At 36.1% G+C, this 24,078-nt stretch overlaps 1 protein-coding gene across 10 annotated transcripts; it reads left to right on the top strand.

Moving 5' to 3' along the window:
* Window positions 1-190: 190 nt before the first annotated feature.
* Window positions 191-19,958, top strand: LOC126766207 (uncharacterized). 10 transcript variants are annotated; one of them, XR_007668712.1, is made up of 8 exons: window positions 191-369; window positions 436-569; window positions 18,046-18,190; window positions 18,253-18,483; window positions 18,556-18,709; window positions 18,771-19,122; window positions 19,182-19,393; window positions 19,454-19,958. XR_007668712.1 is itself a non-coding variant. In XM_050484101.1 (5 exons), exons 2-5 carry the CDS (start codon window positions 19,047-19,049, stop codon window positions 19,707-19,709), a joined length of 429 nt encoding a protein of 142 aa, XP_050340058.1. In that variant the 5' UTR covers window positions 1,235-1,545; window positions 18,977-19,046; the 3' UTR covers window positions 19,710-19,958. The 10 variants fall into 10 exon arrangements, 1 of the variants encoding a protein (XP_050340058.1); XR_007668717.1 differs by lacking the exon at window positions 191-369 and having other exon boundaries at window positions 376-569; window positions 19,454-19,593; window positions 19,694-19,958; XR_007668710.1 differs by lacking the exon at window positions 191-369 and having other exon boundaries at window positions 376-569; window positions 18,771-18,895; window positions 18,977-19,122.
* The last annotated feature ends 4,120 nt before the right edge of the window (window positions 19,959-24,078 follow it).

Raw genomic sequence — 24,078 nt, forward strand, 5'->3', positions numbered from 1 at the left:
CCGGCGTTTATAATTCTTCTGTGTTCAACTTCTTCTTCTTTCTGCAATAATAATGAATTATAAATTTGTCTATTATGTATTTATCATTTTTATCAATTCTCGTTCAGTCTCGAATATCGAGAGTATCGATAATTCGAAAACGATCAGTGCATGAATCTATAGTACCCATTCGAATTTACAACAGGGATGCCATAATTTCGAACATAACCTTGCCATTTTCGTTGAAGTGAAGTGATTGTTTTCATATTTTTATAAAAACAACTTAAAAACCAATTTCTCTTATTGATTAACTAAACAACATCAATAATTACGTGTATATATTTGATAGAATATATATTTTTAACATCTAAAGGCGTGTTAAGTGTAAAAGTGAGTGTTTAATTTCGGGAAATACGATGTTTTTTCACTAAAACAAAGAAAATATTGTTTATAAAGGCACGCGCCATACATATTCGTAAAGAAGAATTAAAAACGAGTATTTTAAGACATTTCCCGTGAAAATTGGTGCACGTTTTCGGAAAAGCCGCTCTCCTGAACATTTACCTGAAACTTTTTTTAATCGCATTTAGGTAAACAAAAAATAACCCGAAAATGTGCGTTGGTGTTAGTGCATGAAAAAAAATATGTAGTTGTATTGAAATATTTGACAAAAATGGGTAGCCGTGGTTGGCAGGGTGCACATATACATAAACATATGTATGCAAGTATGTCCAAATAGATCAATGTCATCAGCGAGTTAATTTTTACATGAAGTAAAAATGAGTCAAAAGAATATATTTTTGAGCTGCACCGAAATGTACTCTTAATTAATACTCTTAGGACTGACTAATTACATGGTTCTTACTTCTATTTATACTAACGAGTATGTTTACTTATTACTAGTTGTTAATTTGTTTAAGTATAACATATTGTTTGTTTAAGTTTGTGTACATATGTATGTAAATCTTAGTGCTACTTATAGTATTGAGATAGTGGTTGCTTACTAGTAAATAACTATTTGAGTTGTTATTGTTTGTTGTACATATAGTGCACTTCTATTGTTCCAAGATAAGGTTGTTTTGATTTTGTTTGTTTACGATATTTTGATAAAATACTATTATGTATAAGGAATACGTTTCTTAACTCGCGCACGTGCAGTATATTGATAAGTGATAAAATAACAATTTGAATTTCTGAATGCACACATTCATACATACAAGTATGTGCATGTTGAAATTCGCATATAAGATTAATATGATAGGAGATGTATGTACATATATACTGTTGTGATACATTTAATTTCTATTTTTCTTTTATGATACAAAAATATTTATCAGTAAATCATATTATGTAAATAAAATTATTAAATATGCAAGTCCGAATTGACTATAAATATTACATTGCATGCATTCATACAAAATTATACTCATATCAATATATATTATTGCATATAAACCTTTAAAAATATATGTAAGTCAAACGGCCAAAAATGAAAGGAATGATCCATTAAGTGTATACACACATTTTGCACTTCTTAACCAAAATATGCAAAATTTGTAAAAAAAGGTAAGAAATCCACTGTTTAGCCTTAACTTTCGCATATTATCAATTCCGCATTTGTGTAGAAAAATATAATTTTTCCAATTTTTCTTCATGAAAAAACTATCATGCATATATAACATGACATTTTTTTCTGCTTAACTTCTTTCATTTTTCTCGTTTCGTGGACGTTCCTCTGTATGTGAACAGTCGTCTTTTACTTATTACTGCTAAATAGCAGCGAATATGGTGAATTTCACGGTTGATTTTTTTCAGCTCTGTTAGCCGTCAAATCGAGCATCATACAAAATTCAATTTGTACCTTCTTATTGTTTTATGTTCTCCGATCTTGCACATAGTGCCAATAGACATCGTCAGAAGATGTATGTTCTTCTTTTCTATGGCTTCGCAAAGGACTACATACAGCAGTCCACGAGCGATCTCTCTACATTGGCCAACTTGCCTAACTTAACCATAAAGAGGTTTCTTTGGACATGCAGAACGTGCGACCACATTAATGGAGAGCATTATAACTGCCGATGAAAAATGGGTTTATGATTTTGACATGCAAACAAGTCAACAAACATGGAATGGAGGGAATCAAAAATTAAGGTTTGTTTTTTCGGTATTTGTGGTTTGGTGCATAATGAATGACGGTCAATAAGGAGTTCAATTTGTATGGAGGCATTTGCGTGGTAATATCCGTCGGAAATGGCAGGAACTGAAGAAAAACAATTCATGGATTTTAAACGACAATAATGCACTGTTGCATCGGGCCTGATTGTGATAGAAATTAAAGCCAAAAAAGCACTGAATACCATCGATCAACCACTGTATTCACCAGATTCGTGCTCCGTATGATTTTTCTTGTACCACAAACTGAAATTGCCGCTGCGTGGAACCCGTTCTCAGTCGATAAAACAAATTCGCTCAAGGAACTGAAAGCCATCCCAAAAAGTGCTTATGAAAAGTGTTTTGAGGACTGGAAAAATCATTGGCATAAGTGTATGACATCTCATTGATGAATAATTAAATATTTTGCGTTTTATTTTTAATTTCCGTGTACTTATTTGTCACAATGTATTTTTGCAACATGTTGCTACAGAGTATAATATAGGGTTATGTATATATAAATGATTGGGATGACGAGACAAGTGGTCTTTCTCTCCGCCCGTCCTTTTCACTGTCCATCTTAATGCCCTAACTATGTAAGCACTAAATTAAGGTACAAAACTGTTAATTGGCATAGGCGATCGCAGTTACAAGGGGCACCTGTGAGCTAAAACTTTTGAAAAAAAATGAGTATGGTAGCGCACTCTTAGAGGTTTAATGTAAAAACAACTGCTTAAGATACAATATCCACAATCGCTCAGGACAAATCCCTTAAGCTGCGCACTCCCCATATAACGGTTCCATTAAAGACAATATGAAGACTAAAAAATTAATAAATAAGTACGCCAGCGGCATTAAACTTTACACCTAGGTTGTTACATGAGAACTTAAAAATAGAATGAAGGGCGTATTACCGTATGTGGATCAATATATTTTATTATAATTTATCTCACATTATAGAAATTCGGAGAGAATACTTCTAATAATTGTATGACTCTATGTCAAAATTGGATTAAATCAGATCATTCATTCTATTCATCTGTTTAGGGCCTATATTCCTAATAGAATGATTTTCGAACTTCGACTTTATACCGCATACATCGGCAAATGTATCTTCTTCTTCTTCTTAATTGGCGTAGACACCGGTTACGCGATTATAGCCGAGTTAACAACAGCGCGCCAGTCGTTTCTTCTTTTCGCTACGTGGCGCCAATTGGATATTCCAAGCGTAGCCAGGTTCTTCCAACGGAGTGGAGGTCTTCCTCTTCCTCTGCCTCCCCCGGCGGGTACAGCGTCGAAAACTTTCAGAGCTGGAGTGTTTTCGCCCATTCGGACAACATGACCTAGCCAGCGTAGCCGCTGTCTTTCAATTCGCTGAACTATGTCAATGTCATCGTATATCTCGTACAGCTCATCGTTCCATCGAATGCGATATTCGCCGTGGCCAACGCGCAAAAGGACCATAAATCTTTCGCAGAACTTTATCTCGAAAACTCGTAACGTCGACTCATCAGTAGTTGACATCGTCCAAGCCTCTGCACCATATAGCAAGACGGGAATTATGAGTGACTTATAGAGTTTGGTTTTTGTTTGTCGAGAGAGGACTTTGCTTCTCAATTGCCTACTCAGTCAGAAGTAGCACCTGTTGGCAAGAGTTATCCTGCGTTGGATTTCTAGGCTGACATTGTTCGTGGTGTTTACGCTGGTTCCAAGATAGACGAAATTATCTCCAACTTCAAAGTTATGACTGTCAACAGTGACGTGAGTGCCAAGTCGCGAGTGCGACGACTGTTTGTTTGATGACAGGAGATATTTCGTCTTGCCCTCGTTCACTGCCAGACCCATTTTCTGTGCTTCCTTGTCCAGTCTGGAGAAAGCAGAACTAAGAAGAAGAACTATAGAAGATGGTATTTTCTCTGTTTAGTTCTGCAGCTCGAACTATTTTCTCCAGAAGCAGGTTGAAGAAGTCGCACGATAGGGAGTCGCCTTGTCTGAAACCTCGTTTGGTATCGAACGGCTCGGAGAGGTCCTTCCCGATCCTGACGGAGCTTCTGGTGTTACTCAACGTCAGATTACACAGCCGTATTAGTTTTGCGGGGATACCAAATTCAGACATCGCGGCATAAAGACAGCTCCTTTTTGTGCTGTCGAAAGCAGCTTTGAAATCGACGAAGAGGTGGTGTGTTTCGATTCTTCTTTCACGGGTCTTTTCCAAGATTTGGCGCATGGTGAATATCTGGTCGGTTGTTGATTTTCCAGGTCTGAAGCCACACTGATAAGGTCCAATCAGTTTGTTGACGGTGGGCTTTAATCTTTCACACAATACGCTCGATAGAACCTTATATGCGATGTTGAGGAGGCTAATCCCACGGTAGTTGGCGCAGATTGTGGGGTCTCCTTTTTATGGATTGGGCATAGCACACTTAAATTCCAATCGTTGGGCATGCTTTTGTCCGACCATATTTTACAAAGAAGCTGATGCATGCTCCCTATCAGTTCCTCGCCGCCGTGTTTGAATAGCTCGGCCGGCAATCCGTCGGCCCCTGCCGCTTTGTTGTTTTTCAGGCGGGTAATTGTTACTCGAACTTCTTCATGGTCGGGTAATGGAACGTCTGCTCCATCGTCATCGATTGGGGAATCGGGTTCGCCTTCTCCTGGTGTTGTGCATTCACTGCCATTCAGCAGGTTGGAGAAGTGTTCCCTCCATAATTTAAGTATGCTCTGGGCATCGGTGACTAGATCACCATTGGGGTTCTACAAGAGTATGCTCCGGTCTTGAAACCTTCTGTAAGCCGCCGCATTTTTTCGTAGAATTTTCGAGCATTACCCCTGTCGGCCAGCTTATCAAGCTCTTCGTACTCACGCATTTCGGCCTCCTTCTTCTGTCTACAAATGCGTCTCGCTTCCCTCTTCAACTCTCGGTATCTATCCCATCCCGCACGTGTTGTGGTCGATCGTAACATTGCGATGTAGGCAGCCTGTTTTCTCTCCGCTGCGACACGGCACTCCTCGTCGTACCAGCTGTTCTTTTGCACTTTCCGAAAACCAATGGTTTCGGTTGCAGCTGTACGTAAGGAGTTTGAAATGTATGATTTATTTAAATCACAGGGAACGTTTTTTCTTACAATGGTTCATCTTTGCGTTAAAATGGATAAAATCGGATGAAAATTACTTTAACATACAAATCTTATGCACCTGCAGGCTTCGGTTACATCCGAAATTAGCCTTTCCTTATTTATTTCATAAAAAGCAACTAGTATATCAACAGACCAATAAATAAGTTTGCAGCAGTATATTTATAAAATGCAGGTAATAATAATCCAAAATAACCCCAAAAAATATTATTTGATCTATCGACTGCTGTCATGCTAAAATGAGTGTCAACAATAAATTAGTTATCATTTATTACTACTTACAGCAAATAAATACAACCTTGAACTAAAGTACCATAAATAAGTATTTTGCGCTGTTTTAAGTTGACGTTTTACAATTAAGTTGTAATTCATCTGATTTTCCGTAACTTTTAAATACGACTCGAACCAGTTATGAAGTATTTAGGGAATATTGCCAAACAAAATTCCAATATAGCCGAAAATAACCTGTGTATGGGACTAAAAGTAGTAGACTATAATATATATGTACATATTACACAGAGGCAAATGTAATGCACTGAGTACATCGAATAGTTCAATATAGGAAGAACTACGACAGGTGCTACGAATACACGAGAAACGGAATGCCTTAGAAATACATAGAAAGTTACCGATTTACATCGATCAGTGGTCTAGTAGATTTGACATATTTAACTGGCTAAATGCTAAAGTTCTCCTCGGATGTAGTAAGGCACTTTTCCTAATACAATGGGGAACAATTATTTGCATTGCAAGTTGAAACACTGATGCAACCAGGGATAAAGGAATGCCTAACCTATTCCAGTGTGAGCGCGCCTCAAATAAGCGTTTTTTATATCAATTTCCATTGTAGCCAGATCGGGCAAAATAATATTTTTGGACATTTGAATTAAAACACCCATCATTTCTTATGATCAAAAATTACTATAAGGATATTGGACTTTTAATATATGGAGAAACTACTTAAATCATTTTTTCTTGAGATTTTATGGTATATTAAAACAACTGACTTTTGATCTTTCAATACTTAGTTAGGTGAATTAAGCCTGCCGTTCACATATATTTTTGGTTAAACCTACAGTGTGCAAAAGAGGGGAAGAAACAGAAAAAACACAAATGTCTCGTTTTTCAATGAACTTTCGTGACATAGAATATTCTATTCGTTGGTTTCATGGAAGTGATAAAATTGATGTCGAAGAGTGGTTAGGCGAATTCGAAAAAACTTCTACTTTAATGAGAGGGACGAATACCAAAAGTTTATATTTGCAAAAAAATCTATACGAGGTTTGGCTAAACTGTTTAATCAAAGTGAACGCGGAATCACATCGTGGCAAAAATTAAAATTGGCTTTAGAAGAAGAATTAAAACAATCGTAAACAGTGCGCAAATATACAAACAACCTCTTCTTCTTAATTGGCGTAGACACCGCTTACGCGATTATAGCCGAGTTAACAAAAGCGCGCCAGTCGTTTCTTCTTTTCGCTGCGCGGCGCCAATTGCTTCTCAATTGCCTACTCAGTCCGAAATGCACCTGTTGGCAAGAGTTATCCTGTGTTGGATTTCCAGGCTGACATTGTTGGTGGTGTTTATGCTAGTTCCCAAATATACGAAACTATCTAAAACTTCAAAGTCAACAGTGACGTGAGAGCCAAGTCGCGAGTGCGACGACCGTTTGTTTGATGACAGGAGATATTTCGTCATGCCCTCGTTCACTGCCAGACCCATTTGCTTTGCTTCCCTGCCCAGTCTGAAGAAAGCAGAACTAACGGCGCCGGTGTTGAGGCCAATGATATCAATATCATCGACATATGCCAGCACTCTTATAAAAGATTGTACCTGCTCGATTAAGTTCTGCATCTCGAATTATTTTTTCCAGCAGCAGGTTGAAGAAGTCGCACGATAGGGAGTCGCATTGTCTGAAACCTCGTTTGGTATCGAACGGCGCGGAGAGGTCCGTCCCGATCCTGACGGAGCTTTTCGTGTTGCTCAACGTCAGTTTCCACAGCCGTATTAGTTTTGCGGGGATACCAAATTCAGACATCGCGACATAAAGGCAGCTCCTTTTCGTGCTGTCGAAAGCAGCTTTGAAATCGACGAAGAGGTGGTGTGTGTCAATTCTTCTTTCACGAGTCTTTTCCAAGATTTGGCGCATGGTGAATAGCTGGTCGGTTGTTGATTTGCCAGGTCTAAAGCCATACTGATAAGGTCCAATCAGTTTGTTGACGGTGGGCTTTAATCTTTCACACAATACGCTCAATAGAACCTTATATGCGATGTTTAGGACGCTTATCCCACGGTAGTTGGCGCAGATTGTGGTGTCTCCCTTTGTATGGATTGGGCATAGCACACTTAAATTCCAATCGTTGGGCATGCTTTCATCCGACCATATTTTACAAAGAAGCTGATTCATGATCCTTATCAGTTCTTCGCCGCCGTGTTTGAATAGCTCGGCTGGTAATCCATCGGCCCCGCCGCTTTGTTGTTCTTCGGGCGGGTAATTGCTATTCGAACTTCTTCATAGTCGGGCATTGGAACGTCTGCTCCATCGTCATTGATTGGGGAATCGGGTTCGCCATCTCCTGGCGTTATACGTTCACTGCAATTCAGCAGGTTGGAGAAGTGTTCCCTCCATAATTTAAGTATGCTCTGGGCATCGGTCACTAGATCACCTTTGGGGGTTCTACAAGAGTATGCTCTGGTCTTGAAACTTTCTGTAGAGCCGCCGCTTTTTCGTAGAATTTTCGAGCAATACCCTTGTCGGCCAGCTTCTCAAGCTCTTCATACTCACGCATTTCGGCCTCTTCCTTTTTCTGTCTGCAAATGCGCCTCGCTTTCCTTTTCAACTCTCGGTATCTATCCCATCCCGCACGTGTTGTGGTCGACCGTAACGTTGCGAGGTAGGCAGTCTGTTTTCTCTCCCCTGCGACACGGTACTCCTCGTCGTACCAGCTGTTCTTTTGCATTTTCCGAAAACCTATGGTTTTGGTTGCAGCCGTACGTAAGGTGTTTGAAATGCCGTCCCACAGTTCCCTTATACCGAGTTGTTGACGAGTGCTCTCAGAGAGCAGGAGTGCAAGCCGAGTAGAAAATCGTTCGGCTGTCTGCTGTGATTGCCGCTTCTCGACTTCGAACCTTCCTTGTGTTTGTTGACGTGCATTTTTTGCTGCACAGAGGCGGGTGCGAATTTTGGCTGCAACAAGATAGTGGTCCGAGTCGATGTTAGGACTTCGGAGCGTACGCAAGTCTAGAATACTGGAGACGTGTCTTCCGTCTATCACAACATGATCGATCTGGTTGGTGGCTTTTCAATCCGGAGACAGCCAGGTAGCTTAATGTGTTTTCTTGTGCTGGAATCTAGTACTACAGATAACCATATTTCGGGCTCCAGCGAAGTCGATCAGACTCAATCCATTTAGGGATGTTTCGTCGTGGAGGCTGAATTTACCGACGGTAGTGTCAAAGATACCTTCTTTGCCCACCCTGGCGTTAAAGTTGGTGAACGTACGGCATGTAATAATATTACACCAATTGGAGAACTTAGTATTGATATAAGTATTGAAAATCAATATTTTTGTTTAAATTTTTTGGTAGTACCATCAAAATTAATGGACATTGCAAGCAGATAAACAAAAAAATCGTGATGCACTTTCCATTCGAAAATTTCTTGGGACAACGTAGAAAGCGTTTTTAATATGATGCAAATGGACTCAGTAGTAGATAAATTTAATATCGATGAAACAAATAGTGTGAAAGCGAAAGAAAAAGTGCGTAGTAAGGTGTGCGAATATAAGCCGAATAAGTGCAAACCAACAAATGTGCAAATGACTATTTTTTAAGTGATGAAACTCCAATATCGTTTAGACCACGTAGACTGCCATTAACACAAAGAAGTATTGTTAATGATCAAATAGAACAGTGGATCAAAGACGGCATAATTGAAAACTCATATTCTGATTTTAGTAGTCCGGTGGTTTTAGTAAAAAAAGAGACGGTAGTCCAAGATTGTGTGTAGATTATAGACAATTAAACAAAGTAATTGTAAAAGATCGGTTTCCATTATCCTTGATAGAAGACCAGCTAGACCGATTGCAAAATGCAAAAATATTTAGCACAATTGACTTAAAAAATGGATTTTTCATGTGCCTGTGTCTGAATCTAGCCGCAAATACACGTCATTCGTTACATATGGCGAACAGTACCAGTTTTTAAAAATTCCATTTGGCTTATCGAACTCTCCCGGTGTTTTCCAAAGACATGTAAATGCAATTTTCTGCCATTTGATGCGTAGGGGAATAGCACTACCTTACATACACGATATAATTGTACCAGAAATGAACGAAAATGATAGAGTGCGTAATTAAGAAGAAGTGTTGAATCAGTGTAAAGACTATAGACTTGTAATTAATTGGGAAAACTGTAAACTAAAACAAGTAAGGAAGGGCTAAGTTCGGGTGTCACCGAACATTTTATACTCTCGCATGGTAAAGTGATAATCGAGATTTCATAATACGTCATTTACATATTTTTCAAATACCGTATTTTTGTAAAGTTTTATTCCGCTATCATCATTGGTTCCTAATGTTTATACTCGTATTATACAGAGAAGGCATCAGATGGAATTCAAAATAGCTTTATATTGGAAGAATTCGTGGTTGTGAACCGATTTCACCCATATTTCGTACATGTCATCAGGGTGTTAAGAAAATATTATATACCGAATTTCATTGAAATCGGTGTAGTAGCTCCTGAGATATGGTTCTTGGTCCATAAGTGGGCGGCGCCACTCCCATTTTCAATTTTTAAAAAAAGGCTGGGTGCAGCTTCCTTCTGCCATTTCTTCCGTAAAATTTAGTGTTTCTGACGTTTTTTGTTAGTCGGTTAACGCACTTTTAGTGATTTTGAACATAACCTTTGTATGGGAGGTGGGCGTGGTTATTATCCGATTTCTTCCATTTTTGAACTATATATGGAAATGCCTGAAAAAAACGACTTTGTAGACCTTGGTTGACATAGCTATAGTAGTTTCCGAGATATGTACAAAAAACTTAGTATAGGGCGGGGCCACGCCCACTTTTCCAAAACAATTGCGTCCAAATATGCCCCTCCCTAATGCGATCCTTTGTGCCAAATTTCACTTTAATATCTTTATTTATGGCTTAGTTATGACACTTTATAGGTTTTCGGTTTCCGCCATTTTGTGGGCGTGGCAGTGGGCCGATTTTGCCCATCTTCGAACTTAACCTTCTTATGGAGCCAAGGAATACGTGTACCAAGTTTCATCATGATATCTCAATTTTTACTCAAGTTACAGCTTGCACGGACGTACGGACGGACAGACAGACATCCGGATTTCGACTCTACTCGTCGCCCTGATCACTTTGGTATATATAACCCTATATCTGACTCTTTTAGTTTTAGGACTTACAAACAACCGTTATGTGAACAAAACTATAATACTCTCGTTAGCAACATTGTTGCGAGAGTATAAAAAAAGCGAGTAGAGTTGATGGGTCATGTAATTAGAAAAAAAACAAGCACAGACAGGCAGACAGAGTCCAACAAGTAATAAATTCCGCATACAACAGAAGTATTGACATGACACCTCTCGAATTATTAACGGGCGTTTAAATTCGTACATCTGACGACTTAAGCATCAAACAACTCATCGAAGAAGAAATAAGATCATAACTCCAAACAAATATTAAAGATGCAAACTGAAAACAAAAAGACATACAATCTTAGACGCAAAGAAGCTAACCAATATTCAGAAAACGATTTAGTCGCCGTGAAGAGAACACAGTTTGGTGGCGGTCTCAAATTAAAACCAATATATTTGGATCCATATCAAATTACTAAAGTCTAACTATGATGTTTAAAAAGTTGGCGTAGCCGAAGATCCAAATCGAACGACGACTTGTGCAGAGTTTATAAAACCATGGTAAAATTTTCATAATGAAGACGACGGAGTAGTCGAGGTCGAAAACAATGCAGGATGGCCGAGTTGTGGGGTTTGAGCAACACGGAAACCCTTTTTCGCAAGAAGTTTCGAACAACAGACTCCGAACCAAAAAATGCCAGTGATAGACGACGACTTGACGAAAGAACGCGTAGCCGTACGCATCTGACGAATTGAATCACCTTCAAAGTTTATTTTTCAAAATTAACGGTTAATCCTTTTTACTTTTGTAAAAACCATTTGACGCATATGACGACTTAAATTATCATCGAAGTATCTTTCTCCAAAATCAATTGTTAATCGTTTTACTTTTATAATAACCATTTTTATTAACAAATAAAATTTGTACGTTTTAAAATGTTCTTAAAATATTATGAAATCGCAGTTCAATAAAAGAAGTTAACATATAAGTGGTCCCAAATGCACAGAAGAGCTTGATAAAAGCCGGTAAAAATTTAAAAATTGTCGTGACATCAACCATCTTTAGGTGAAATCCCACATAATAGGAACTACTGGGCCAGTTTTAACCAAATTTGGTACATTTTTATCTCATAGTATGAAAATGAGAAAAGTTGGACTTTTTATATAAACAAGTTTAACGTTTCACATCCTACCTTTATTTTAGCGTGTGTAAATAGAATAGCAATGAAGTTATACAAGTAGTTCATTCCATTGTTTGCATCACTTAATATTGATCGAGGTAAATACGGAGTTACATATGTATATATGCATAAACATTCAGGATCACAAAACGAATTGACTGTACTTTGGAGCGTGAAAGAGAAAACGATTCTCATTGTCTTTTTTGACATCAAAGGCATCGTCCACCATGAATTTGCTCCTTCTGACAATACGAAGGGTCAGTCGGGTAAAATAAGACATTGCAGCCGATTGGAAGTTGAACCACGACAACGCCCCGGCTAACACCGCCTTCCTTTTAAATAGCTACCTAACCAAGGACGGTATCCCCACGATTCCGCAGCCGTTCTACAAACAGATGTGCCCTCCGGACTTTTTTGTTTCTTGAAAAGGCCATTGAAAGGCAAGCATTTTGAGACGATAGAGGGGATCCAAGCAGCATGCACCTCGGCTCTTAAGGCTATGCCGGCAGTGACAAATCGTTCCAGAAATTGAAGTATTGTCGCCTCGCCCATCGATATCATATTTAATGAGATTTATATGATAAAATCAATAAATTTAAATTCAAATAAAATTGTTGAAAAACTAAATGCAAAAAAAAAAAACAAGTAAGGAAGGGCTAAGTTCGGGTGTCACCGAACATTTTATACTCTCGCACGATAAAGTGATAACCGAGATTTCATTATCCGTCATTTACACATTTTTCAAATATCGTATTTGCGTAAAGTTTTATTCCGCTATCATCATTGGTTCCTAATGTATGTATTATACAGAGAAGGCATCAGATGGAATTCAAAATAGCGTTATATTGGAAGAAGGCGTGGTTGTGAACCGATTTCACCCATATTTGGTATATATCATCAGGGTGTTAAGAAAATATTACATACCGAATTTCATTGAAATCGGTTGAGTAGTTCCCGAGATATGGTTTTTGGTCCATAAATGGGCGACGCCACGCCCATTTTCTATTTAAAAACAAAACCTGGGTGCAGCTTCCTTCTGCCATTTCTTCCGTAAAATTTAGTGTTTCTGACGTTTTTTGTTAGTCGGTTAACGCACTTTTAGTGATTTTCAACATAACCTTTGTATGGGAGGTGGGCGAGGATACTATGCGATTTCTTCCATTTTTGAACTGTATATGGAAATGCCTGAAGGAAACGACTCTATAGAATTTGGTTGACATATGTAGCTATAGTAGTTTCCGAGATATGTACAAAAAACTTAGTAGGGGCGGGGCCACGCCCTCTTTTCCAAAAAAATTACGTCCAAATATGCCCCTCCCTAATGCGATCCTTTGTGCCAAATTTCACTTTAATATCTTTATTTATGGCTTAGTTATGACACTTTATAGGTTTTCGGTTTTCGCCATTTTGTGGGCGTGGCAGTGGGCCGATTTTGCCCATCTTCGAACTTACCCGTCTTACAGAGCCAAGAAATACGTGTACCAAGTTTCATCATGATATCTCAATTTTTACTCAAGTTACAGCTTGCACGGATGGGCAGACAGACATCCGGATTTCAACTCTACTCGTCACCCTCATCACTTTGGTATATATAACCCTATATCTGACTCTTTTAGTTTTAGGACTAACAAACAACCGTTATGTGAACAAAACTATAATACTCTTCTTAGCAACTTTGTTGCGAGGGTATAAAAACTGGATGTTTTTATTTAACTTAACGCAGTGGTGAGTGCTCCCCAATATATCCAATACCCAATATATACATATACACACATTTGAACATGGTCTTTCGAGCCATACCGTGCCATTGGTTTCGTCCAAGAAACAAATACTTTAAAATTGTGGTGACAAAATTTTAAAAAGGAAGACAAACCACAAAAATAAAACAAAACAAAAAACAGTGCAGTGCCGTAAAGTCCAGTGGCGAACAAAAACAAAAAAAAAAAACAATATATACATACATACGTATATAACAAACAAAAAACATGTAAGGAAGGGCTAAGTTCGGGTGTCACCGAACATTTTATACTCTCGCATGATAAAGTGATAATCGAGATATCATTATACGTCATTTACATATTTTTCAAATACCGTATTTTTGTAAAGTTTTATTCCGCTATCATCATTGGTTCTTAATGTTTATACTCGTATTATACAGAGAAGGCATCAGATGGAATTCAAAATAGCGTTATATTGGAAGAAGGCGTGGTTGTGAACCGATTTCACCTATATTTTGTACATGTCATCAGGGTGTTAAGAAAATATTATATACCGAATTTCATTGAAATCGGTGTAGTAGTTCCTGAGATATGGTTTTTGGTCCATAAGTGGGCGAGGCCACGCCCATTTTCAATTTAAAAAAAAAAGTCTGGGTGCAGCTTCCTTCTGCAATTTCTTCCGTAAAATTTTGTGTTTCTGACGTTTTTTGTTAGTCCGTTAACGCACTTTTAGTGATTTTCAACATAACCTTTGTATGGGAGGTGGGCGTGGTTATTATCCGATTTTTTCCATTTTTGAACTGTATATGGAAATGCCTGAAGAAAACGACTCTGTAGAGTTTGGTTGACATAGCTATAGTAGTTTTCGAGATATGTACAAAAAACTTAGTAGGGGGCGGGGCCACGCCCACTTTTCCAAAAAAAATTACGTCCAAATATGCCCCTCCCTAATGCGATCCCTTGTGCCAAATTTCACTTTAATATCTTTATTTATGGCTTAGTTATGACACTTTATAGGTTTTCGGTTTCCGCCATTTTGTGGGCGTGGCAGTGGGCCGATTTTGCCCATCTTCGAACTTAACCTTCTTATGGAGCCAAGAAATACGTGTACCAAGTTTCATCAAGATATCTCAATTTTTACTCAAGTTACAGCTTGCACGGACGGACGGACAGACGGACGGACAGACGGACGGACGGACAGACAGACATCCGGATTTCAACTCTACTCGTCACCCTGATCACTTTGGTATATATAACCCTATATCTGACTCCTTTAGTTTTAGGACTTACAAACAACCGTTATGTGAACAAAACTATAATACTCCTTAGCAACTTTGTTGCGAGAGTATAAAAAACCAAAAAATCCAAATAAAAGTGTGCAGTGCAAAAACAAAGCAGTGCACTGAACAAGCAGAACAAAAACAAAAAGACCAACATTATTAGATGTAAGTATATTAGAAACAAAAAAAAAAACAAGAAACAAAAGAAAGTGCAGTGCAGTACACTCAAAATATTCCAACATACTTATGTATGTACATACACCCTGCAAAGCATAAGGAATACCAAGTGAGCGTATTATCTCCTTTATTTATTTAACATATGCACATACATATGTATGTATATGTCTAAAATTACAGTCGTACTTATTATTATACTTGTAATTAAAATCCACTTCAACGGCTGAAATTTTACCAAACACGGTAAAATATATCAAAATAGTTATATATGTAAAAATGTATTGAAGCACAAAACACAAAGAAAAATTTAAGCAATTACTAGCGAAAAATTTCCGGCAAACCCAAAGTATATATTTATGTACTCAACTATACTTATCTATAAAGACAGCCGTTTTCAATAGAAACTATGTAGAAGTGCATATTTTCTTACGTATGAACATATGTATGTACCTGAGAAAACATCTTCTTTCTATTCCGTTTTCGCGTCCTCTCTCTATTGCGAAAGAATATCAGCATACCTCAATACAAATCTGCCTATGCTATACCCTACATACATTGGGTAAATTAATTATTACAAAATTATTAAAAAAGTAAACTTTGATTAGGAAATTAAATAAACGGGTTGGGGAAATTAACAAACAAAACAAATACATAATATATTAAAATCTAAAAAAAAAAATAAACAAAAACGCGCTTAGCATAAAAAAAATAATTGAACATAAACACTACATATTCGTATACACATAGTTACATATTCAAAGTCCACATTGGCAATTATTCGGCAATACCTCTTCTTCTTTGGCAAACAAAAACAAATAGGTTTGCGTACAAAAAGCGAATTGATCTCTCTAACGAGCTCTTAATTGCTTACGAAAAAATCATAATCATAAACACAGAAACAATTCGTGCATACTTACATATGTAAATAGCGCATTGATCTCTTCAGCGAGCTCTCAATTGCACAAAACATAACCCAATAAACCTTTCCATAAGCGAACGGCAAAAGAGTTATAGAATAAGCTTATTGTAATGATTTTTCGAAAACATTTAATAAGCATATTTATGAAAGGTTTATTTAATTATAAAATAATAATACTTTTATAAACGTGCTTGAAAAATGATTCACATAGTAACAACATAACAAATATGATTGCAATTGACTTAAACCTCGCTATAGTTTGTAGCTCTGGTGTGTACATGAAACTTACAAAAAACTTACGCTCGCTACAGTTTTGCAACAACACTTGCAACAGACTTAGGCTCAATACAGTTTTCAAAGCTTACTGTTTCGTTTACCGTTATTCTGTCACGCCGTTGTTAGCGTCTTCACATTTTTCATTGTCATTGTAAAATTTCATCCGAAGTGAATAAGGTGAGAGTGAACATAATATCTTAAAATAATTTAAAATGCCATATAAAATAAAACAGTGTGTTCGTAATGAGTCTAGTGAAGTTGTTAGTTTATTATTAAGTGCAAAAAAGAAAAACAAGAATAATGAAGATGAGGATATTGCAACCAGCTCCAGTCAAAATGATTTTAGTGAAGCAAATATTATTTGTGATTAAATCAATGAAACAGAAAATGAAATTTACAGTTCTGAGGAAAATAATAATGCTGAGCTCTTAATTAATAACGCGGATATAAAAAGAGATCTTGCTATTTGGTCAGTTAAGCATACTATATCAAATAGTGCAACCAATGAGTTACTGATTATCTTACGAAAAACTTTTCCATATCTACCACGGGATGCAAGAACTTTAAAACAAACACCTCGTGATGCACCTATAACTCAAATACAAGGCGGCAATTATGTTCATTACGGCCTAAGAGATTGCCTTACCGATTTTTTTAGTCAAACAACATATTTAAATGATATAATTGATTTAAAAGTTCCTTAGCGCAGTCCTGGCCAATTTTAATTAACATTAATGGTACGGAGGCAGTACAAACTGTTGGCATTTATGGTGGAAACAGCAAGCCAAAAGATGTTAACGAGTTTATACAACCTTTTGTGGACGAATTAAGAGAATTAATGAACGAAAATTTTGCATACAATAACAAAATATATAAAATTAATTGTCATGCCATCATATGTGATGCTTCAGCTAGGTCGCTACTAATGGGAATAAAAAGTCATACAGGCTACAGTTCTTGCCATAAATGTAACCATAGAGGTGAGGTTTGTTTGGGTGTTGTGAAAACATTGATGAATGATTGGATTAAAAAAAAAACCAACCATATTCACTTAAAAATCAAAATATAGTTAACCTTAACGATCAGCTACTGTTTTTAAAAAGAAAGCTACCAAGCGAATTCCGGAGAAGTACGAGAGATTTGAAAGAGTTCGAAAGATATAAAGCGACTGAATTTCGAACTTTTCTGCTGTATGTTGGGCCGTTTGTATTAAAAACTGTTTTAAACGAAAAACGGTATTTGCATTTTCTGCAATTCAGTTTATCTATGAGGATTTTATTGGACAGTAAGCAATGCCAAACTAACAATAGGTGTGCTGATGAGTTATTGCAGAGTTTTGTGAAGTTATTGCCTGAGTATTATGATGCATCTATATCAGTTTACAACTTTCATTGTCTCACTCACCTGGCTAATGATTGTTTGCTGTATGGATCAAGCGAAACTATCAGCGCCTTCCAATTTGAAAATAGACTTGGAATATTAAAGAGACTTTAAAAAAAAAACAACATATCGGTACAACTATATAATCGTTTGGTGGAGCAAAGCATTAATCCCTCAAGTCAAGGAAATTTTGAAAAAAAAACTAATACCTTTTTTGTCAGAAACCAACCCAAACAATTATTACAGCGTTGGAAATAATATTTATAAAGTCTCATCAATAATAAATAGCAAAGTTATTGGTCATCAAGTTTTGAATTTGAGATCTATGTTTCAAAATCCGCTAGAATCATCTCTTCTCAACATATGGAAAACATCAAATTTAACACTTTCGCAAGACACTTACGAACTTCTTTCTAAAAATATAAATAAAATCTGTGCTCTTTCCAATAAAAATAATGAGTTCGGGTTTTTTCCAGCATTTCATGATAGCGGACAAACAGAATAATAATTTGAACAACATCTTTCAACAGACACAAAATTTATCTACACTCCAAACAGTATATAACGATTCGATTAATGGAAATAAAATCACTTTACAAGTTGAAGCTGTGTCATTTGATGGTAAAAATATTTGTTTATAATAAATTTGTATGCACTTTCTATTTTTTTTCATTAATTTCTAGAAATATTTTGAAAATTTGCTGCGACTCTTGAACCCATGTTCATCAGATTGACGAACGAGATAACTTTATTGCGTCAGGAGGTCAAATCTCTGCGTAAGGAAGTCAGTGTTAAAACAGGACAGATATATATATACAGAATTGGTCATCCCACAACAGCCATTTCAAAAAATGGAGGATTTTTTAAATTTTGGAAAACAGCTACAGGAAGATCCAAATTTGTTTGCTTCATTCGTAAGTTTACTAAAATACTAAATTAATTTGTTCGATAATCAATCATTTGTTTTTTCTTATTTTTAATCAAAGGAAATGGCACTCAAAACTGTTGGAAAAAAACCCAACTTTACCAAAACTTGTTGGAGAAAATTATTGGTCGATGAACTGGCGGAAAAACTGTGTTGGAAAGGGACAGAGCAAAAAAAAGGTGTTCGCAGCCTAAGTACATCGAAATCAATTAGAAGTAAATTCTTAAATTTTTTTTTGAAATGTATATATTAATTTATTTTTCACAATTTTTTCAGATGCCGCAATTTCTATTGGAATCGGAGAGGATGCATTCGTCCGGACCACAAAGTCTTTCTTCCAATTTGCCAAAAACCGCCAAGAAAGCAAAGAAAAATATAAATCAAAAAAAATTAGCTCAACTGTAATCTCAAATGAAATGAAATAAATGAGAAATAACAATACAACAATTTAAAAACGCTTACTATTTTAAATTTTTTTCTAGTTTCACATAATGTCCGCCAATAAATCATACACAAACAACTCCCAAGAACCAATAGCCCAAACAAATACGGATGGAGTGCATTTGCAATTTGAAACATCCATCAACCAAAACGGAAATAACCACACTGGATCCCACATTTTTAGAAGGTAGTCAATATCAATTATTTATTTGAAACATTTTTTTTAATGAAAATGTTTTTTTGCAGCAATTCAAAGCACCATTGATGCAGCTGTATCCAAATCTATGGGAAGAATCGTCGAGGAGGTAAGAAGCTTGCGGCGAGATATCGCAGAGTTGAGGAATAGCAGAGACAATGTTCCATCAAAAAAGATTATGCCAGCGGAACCTTTAAACACAGTGGAGCAATTTATGGAATTGGAGAGTTTACTCCAGAAGGATGAAGAATATGCTAAATTTGTAAGTAAATATTTATTGACTGTTTGAAAGCCAATTTTACAATTTCCTTTTTTTTTGAAGAAATCGGAACTTATGCAAAATATTAAATATACAGGAGCGAAATTCGTCAGAAGAGCTTGGCGCTCATTGGTATCCGATGAATGTGCTCAACATTTTGCTTGGAGTGGAACGTCAGACAAAAACCTGTCCGCGTCTTAAAAGTATCTATGGCTATCCGCCATTCGGCTACTTAATAATAAAACTTAATAAACTTTATATGTGTACTTATATACTTATATATTATATTAACTTAAATTTCAGATGTCTTCTTACATGAAGTGAAGGGCAATGACACTGAATATATAAGTGGCACCAAGACGATTTTTCAGTTTGCCAAAAATAGACAAAAACGGAAGGACCAAAATGCAGCAAATTAATTATTTTACCTAACTATTTTTCTATCATTTCATTTTTAAAGAATGTTTTATAAATTTTAATTTTTAGTATAAGTAAATATGTATATATAATAAATAATATTAAATGAATTAAAACTAATAAAGAAAATAATGATATATCTAAAAAATCATTACAACACGTTTACAAATACATTTGAAAATAAACTTACAAGCGGTTGGATATTAATTTAATAAATGCTTACTTTTAAGTTTAAAAATAAGCGATTTTACAAGTATGTGAGAAAGACCAAAGTAATGTAACGTTTTGGTTCTTTACAAGTTTGATGATTTGATGATTGATTCTTTACAAGTCTTTTTTGGTTCTTTACAAGTAGGTTTACCAGTGTAAGTTTATTTTAAGTTTATTTACAAGCGCGATTGTTTACTGGGTATACATATATATTGAATAAATCTGTAGGTGTGTGAGCTATCTTCCTGTAATGAAATGTATTCCCAAATGATAGTTGTGTTCAAAAAATAACGGGAAATTTCGTTTTTTGAGAATTTTTTTTTATTCATTTGTCTACATTAGTGTTGTCGCTTTGAAAATATGTAGTAACTATTCGATATCATGCACTTCTTCCAATCGTCGAAACACTTCTCACACTCGATTTTTGAAATAACCTTTACCTCTTTCAGCAATGCACTTTTAATGTCAGGTATGCTTGTAAAAATACGGCCAGTTAAGGCTCTCTTTATTTTTGGAAATGGGAAAAAGTCACAAGAGCCATGTCTGGCGAATATGGAGGATGGAACAACGTTACCTTATTGTTTTTGGACAAGAATTCAATTCTTTGATCAATTAACATACGAAAATCACCAAGTTCAAAGCAACTCGTTCAAACTTAGGGTCTGCTACAGGCAAGGTAAACTAAAGCTAAAATTTTATCGGTCTTAAAGAAAATGTACATCAGTCAAATAATTATACTATATGTGAAAATTGTTTTATACTAGAACACAGTAAACATGTTTAGCATACACATTTTCTTGCTATTATACCCTGAACAGGGTATATTAAGTTTGTCACGAAGTTTGTAAAATACAGAAGGAAGCGGCCGAGACCCTATAAAGTATATAAGTATATAAATGATCAGTATGTTGAGCCGAGTCGATTTAGCCACAAGCTCATTTGTCGGAACTACCGATATCGGACTACTATAACATATGGCTGCCATACAAGCTGAACGATCGGAAAAAAGTTCTTGTATTGAATACTTTTACATTTGACAAGATATATTCACAAAATTTGCTATAGACTATTTTCTAAGACAAAAATGTAATCTCCGAAGAAATTGTTCAGATCGGTTAACTGTAGCATATAGCTGCCATACAAATTGAATGATCGGAATCAAATACTTGCATGGGAAACTTCGTTATTTGATGATATATCTTCACGAAATTTGGTATGAGTTATTGTTTATAGAAATAATGTAATATCGGAAAAAATTGCTCAGATCGGCTTACTATAATATAGCTGCCATACAAACCGAACGATAGGAATCAAGGGCTTGTATGGAAAACTTTCGCATTTGACGTGGTATCTTTACGAAATTTGACATGGATTACTGCTTAAGGTAGTAATATAAATTGGCGTAGACACCGCTTACGTGATTATAGCCGAGTTAACAACAGCGTGTCAGTTGTTTCTTCTTTTCGCTGCGTGGCGCCAATTGGATATTCCAAGCGAAGCCAGGTCCTTCCAAAATGGTCCTTTCAACGGAATGGAGGTCTTCCTCTTCCTCTGCTTCCCCCGGCAGCTACTGCGTCGAATACTTTCAGAGCTGGAGTATTTTCGTCATTCGGACAACATGACCTAGCCAGCGTAGCCGCTGTCTTTTAATTCGCTGAACTATGTCAATGTCGTCATATATCTCATACAGCTCATCGTTCCATCGTATGCGATATTCGCCGTGGCCAACGTCAACTATGTCAATGTCGTCATATATCTCATACAGCTCATCGTTCCATAAATCTTTCGCAGAACTTTTCTCTCGAAAACTCGGAACGTTGACTAATCACTTGTTGTCATCGTCCAAGCCTCTGCATCATATAGCATGACGGGAATTATTAGTGCTCATATGTAAAAGAATCGTTTCTGGCCACTCACAAGTGAAGGGCGATCAGAGAACTTTCCTTACTTGCGTGAACTTCTACACAAGACTCCATCCTCCCCGATTACTATAGCATATAGCTTCCGTATAAACTGAACACATAGTTACAAAAAGAAATGCACCTGTGAAGGGTATATTAGCTTCGGTGCAGCCGAAGTTAACGTTTTTTCTTGTTACTTTATGGTTTACAACCATTTAAAAAGTTCATGCCCGCACCGTTTCCATAGTACCGATGAACTTAGGTATAAAATAATTATACAAGTATATGCAAAATAAACTATTTTTATTCCGACTGGTGCCAAGTAAACATGTCAGTACGCAAAGCGAAGACAAAACCTTTAATGTAAGCACAGTACATAGACAAAGTTTTAAAACGACAAAAATATTTATATATAAATAAATTTTTTGCATTTGTAGAAAAATGTCACCTAGAACTGAATCGTCAGATGAGCAGCGTGGGTTGATTAAAGAAATGAGTCTATCTGGAGTGAAAGTTTGCCAAATTTCTATTTCTGTAAAGAACGTAAAACTATTGATACAAAGAAGGACGATGCATCAGAGAAACCTGAAGTGGAGAAAGATAAGCAACGCGATAAAGAAAAGGAGAAGGACCATATTAAAAATGACGTAAAAGTAAAAAAAGTAGTACATAAAACTATTGAAATAGCCGAAAGAGTTCCAGTTGGAAAAGCGGATGTAGTAGTAACCATTTGAGAGTTACTAATACCATGGCAGCTTGCGTTAACAAACGAAACGTCGATTACAATCTGCGGTTGGAAGTCACTTTTGTCACCCAGGAGAATGTTCAAAAATGAACATGGACATTCAGTACGCATTGTTATTATACTTAAGAATATTCAACATATTACATCTATATAAATAAAAAATGAATTGTTGTTCGTTAGTCTGATTAAAACTCGAGAACGGCTGGGCCGATTGAGCTGACTTTGGTTTTAAAATGTTTGTCGTAGTCCAGGGTAGGTCTAAACGGTGAGCAAATAAGGAAAAATTACGAGCAAGATAGAGTAAAACGACAATTCCATTTTCCCATATAAAAGTTGACCACTTACTTGCTGTCAAACATTTGACGGTATTTGTACTCTCAGTTCCACTCGAATTGAAGAACGCATTAAAACAAGACTTTTGAATCGACAACATAATATCAACGTTGCTCATAACATCGTGTATTTAAATTTCAATTTCAAATTTCAAAATATATAAATATAATTAATGTGTTGACCAACTCTCAAAAATACTTTTATTATAATAACGGGACATCTCTGCCTGTGCAGACTCCACATTGCTCATTGCTTACTAGATATAGAATACTACATAGTTTGCCAAATATGGTAAGCTAGAAGCTGTCTCTTCAGCAGTTTAACAACGCAGTTTTCATTTATATGAAAATTTCGAAGAGGCAACATATTCCATTTCCACATATGCCGACGGCATTTTAATTTCGGTAATATGAAAATTAGAAGAGCGAGTTAAGACGGTTGTGTTATATTATAAAAATAAAGTACATTTTCAAAATAACATTTAATATTTAGTTTAATATTGTTAATTTATAGAAATATTATGGAAATTGGGTTGTGAAGTTTTAAACTTAATAAACTTATACAAGCATAAATCAAAATATCATTTCTCATTTTAAATTTATTATTTTAATTGGTATATAAAAGTTATGCCACAATTATTATATAGTAGTCCAAAAATATAAATTCTTATTTTTCCCAGAAATACATTTGTAAAAAAAGGATATTTATCCTTTTTTTATGTTCCACACAAAAGATTTAAGGAGTTCAAGAGCTCAAAACGTGCCCTACATCAGCTACCTACCAGTCGAGATGCCCCCTAATAAGTGTATCCGAACGTTCCATTGTTTTATCATCTCATGTAAAAAGTACGGGTATCCGAACGTTACATTGTTTTGTCCATAAATTTAGAGACTTTTTGCTGCGCTCCTACTTTAACATCCTTGGTATGCATGCATGTACGTTGTTGGATGTACTCTGTTGAGTGGCAAAAGCGTGGTTTGCCACATGCTCATATATTAGTCTGGTTGGTTGACAAAATAAGGCCAGAAGAAATTGATTCCATTATTTCAGCCGAAATTCCTGATGAAACGGTTGATCCAAAA

Source organism: Bactrocera neohumeralis, unplaced genomic scaffold, assembly GCF_024586455.1.
Source record: "Bactrocera neohumeralis isolate Rockhampton unplaced genomic scaffold, APGP_CSIRO_Bneo_wtdbg2-racon-allhic-juicebox.fasta_v2 cluster11, whole genome shotgun sequence".
NCBI lineage: Eukaryota > Metazoa > Arthropoda > Insecta > Diptera > Tephritidae > Bactrocera > Bactrocera neohumeralis.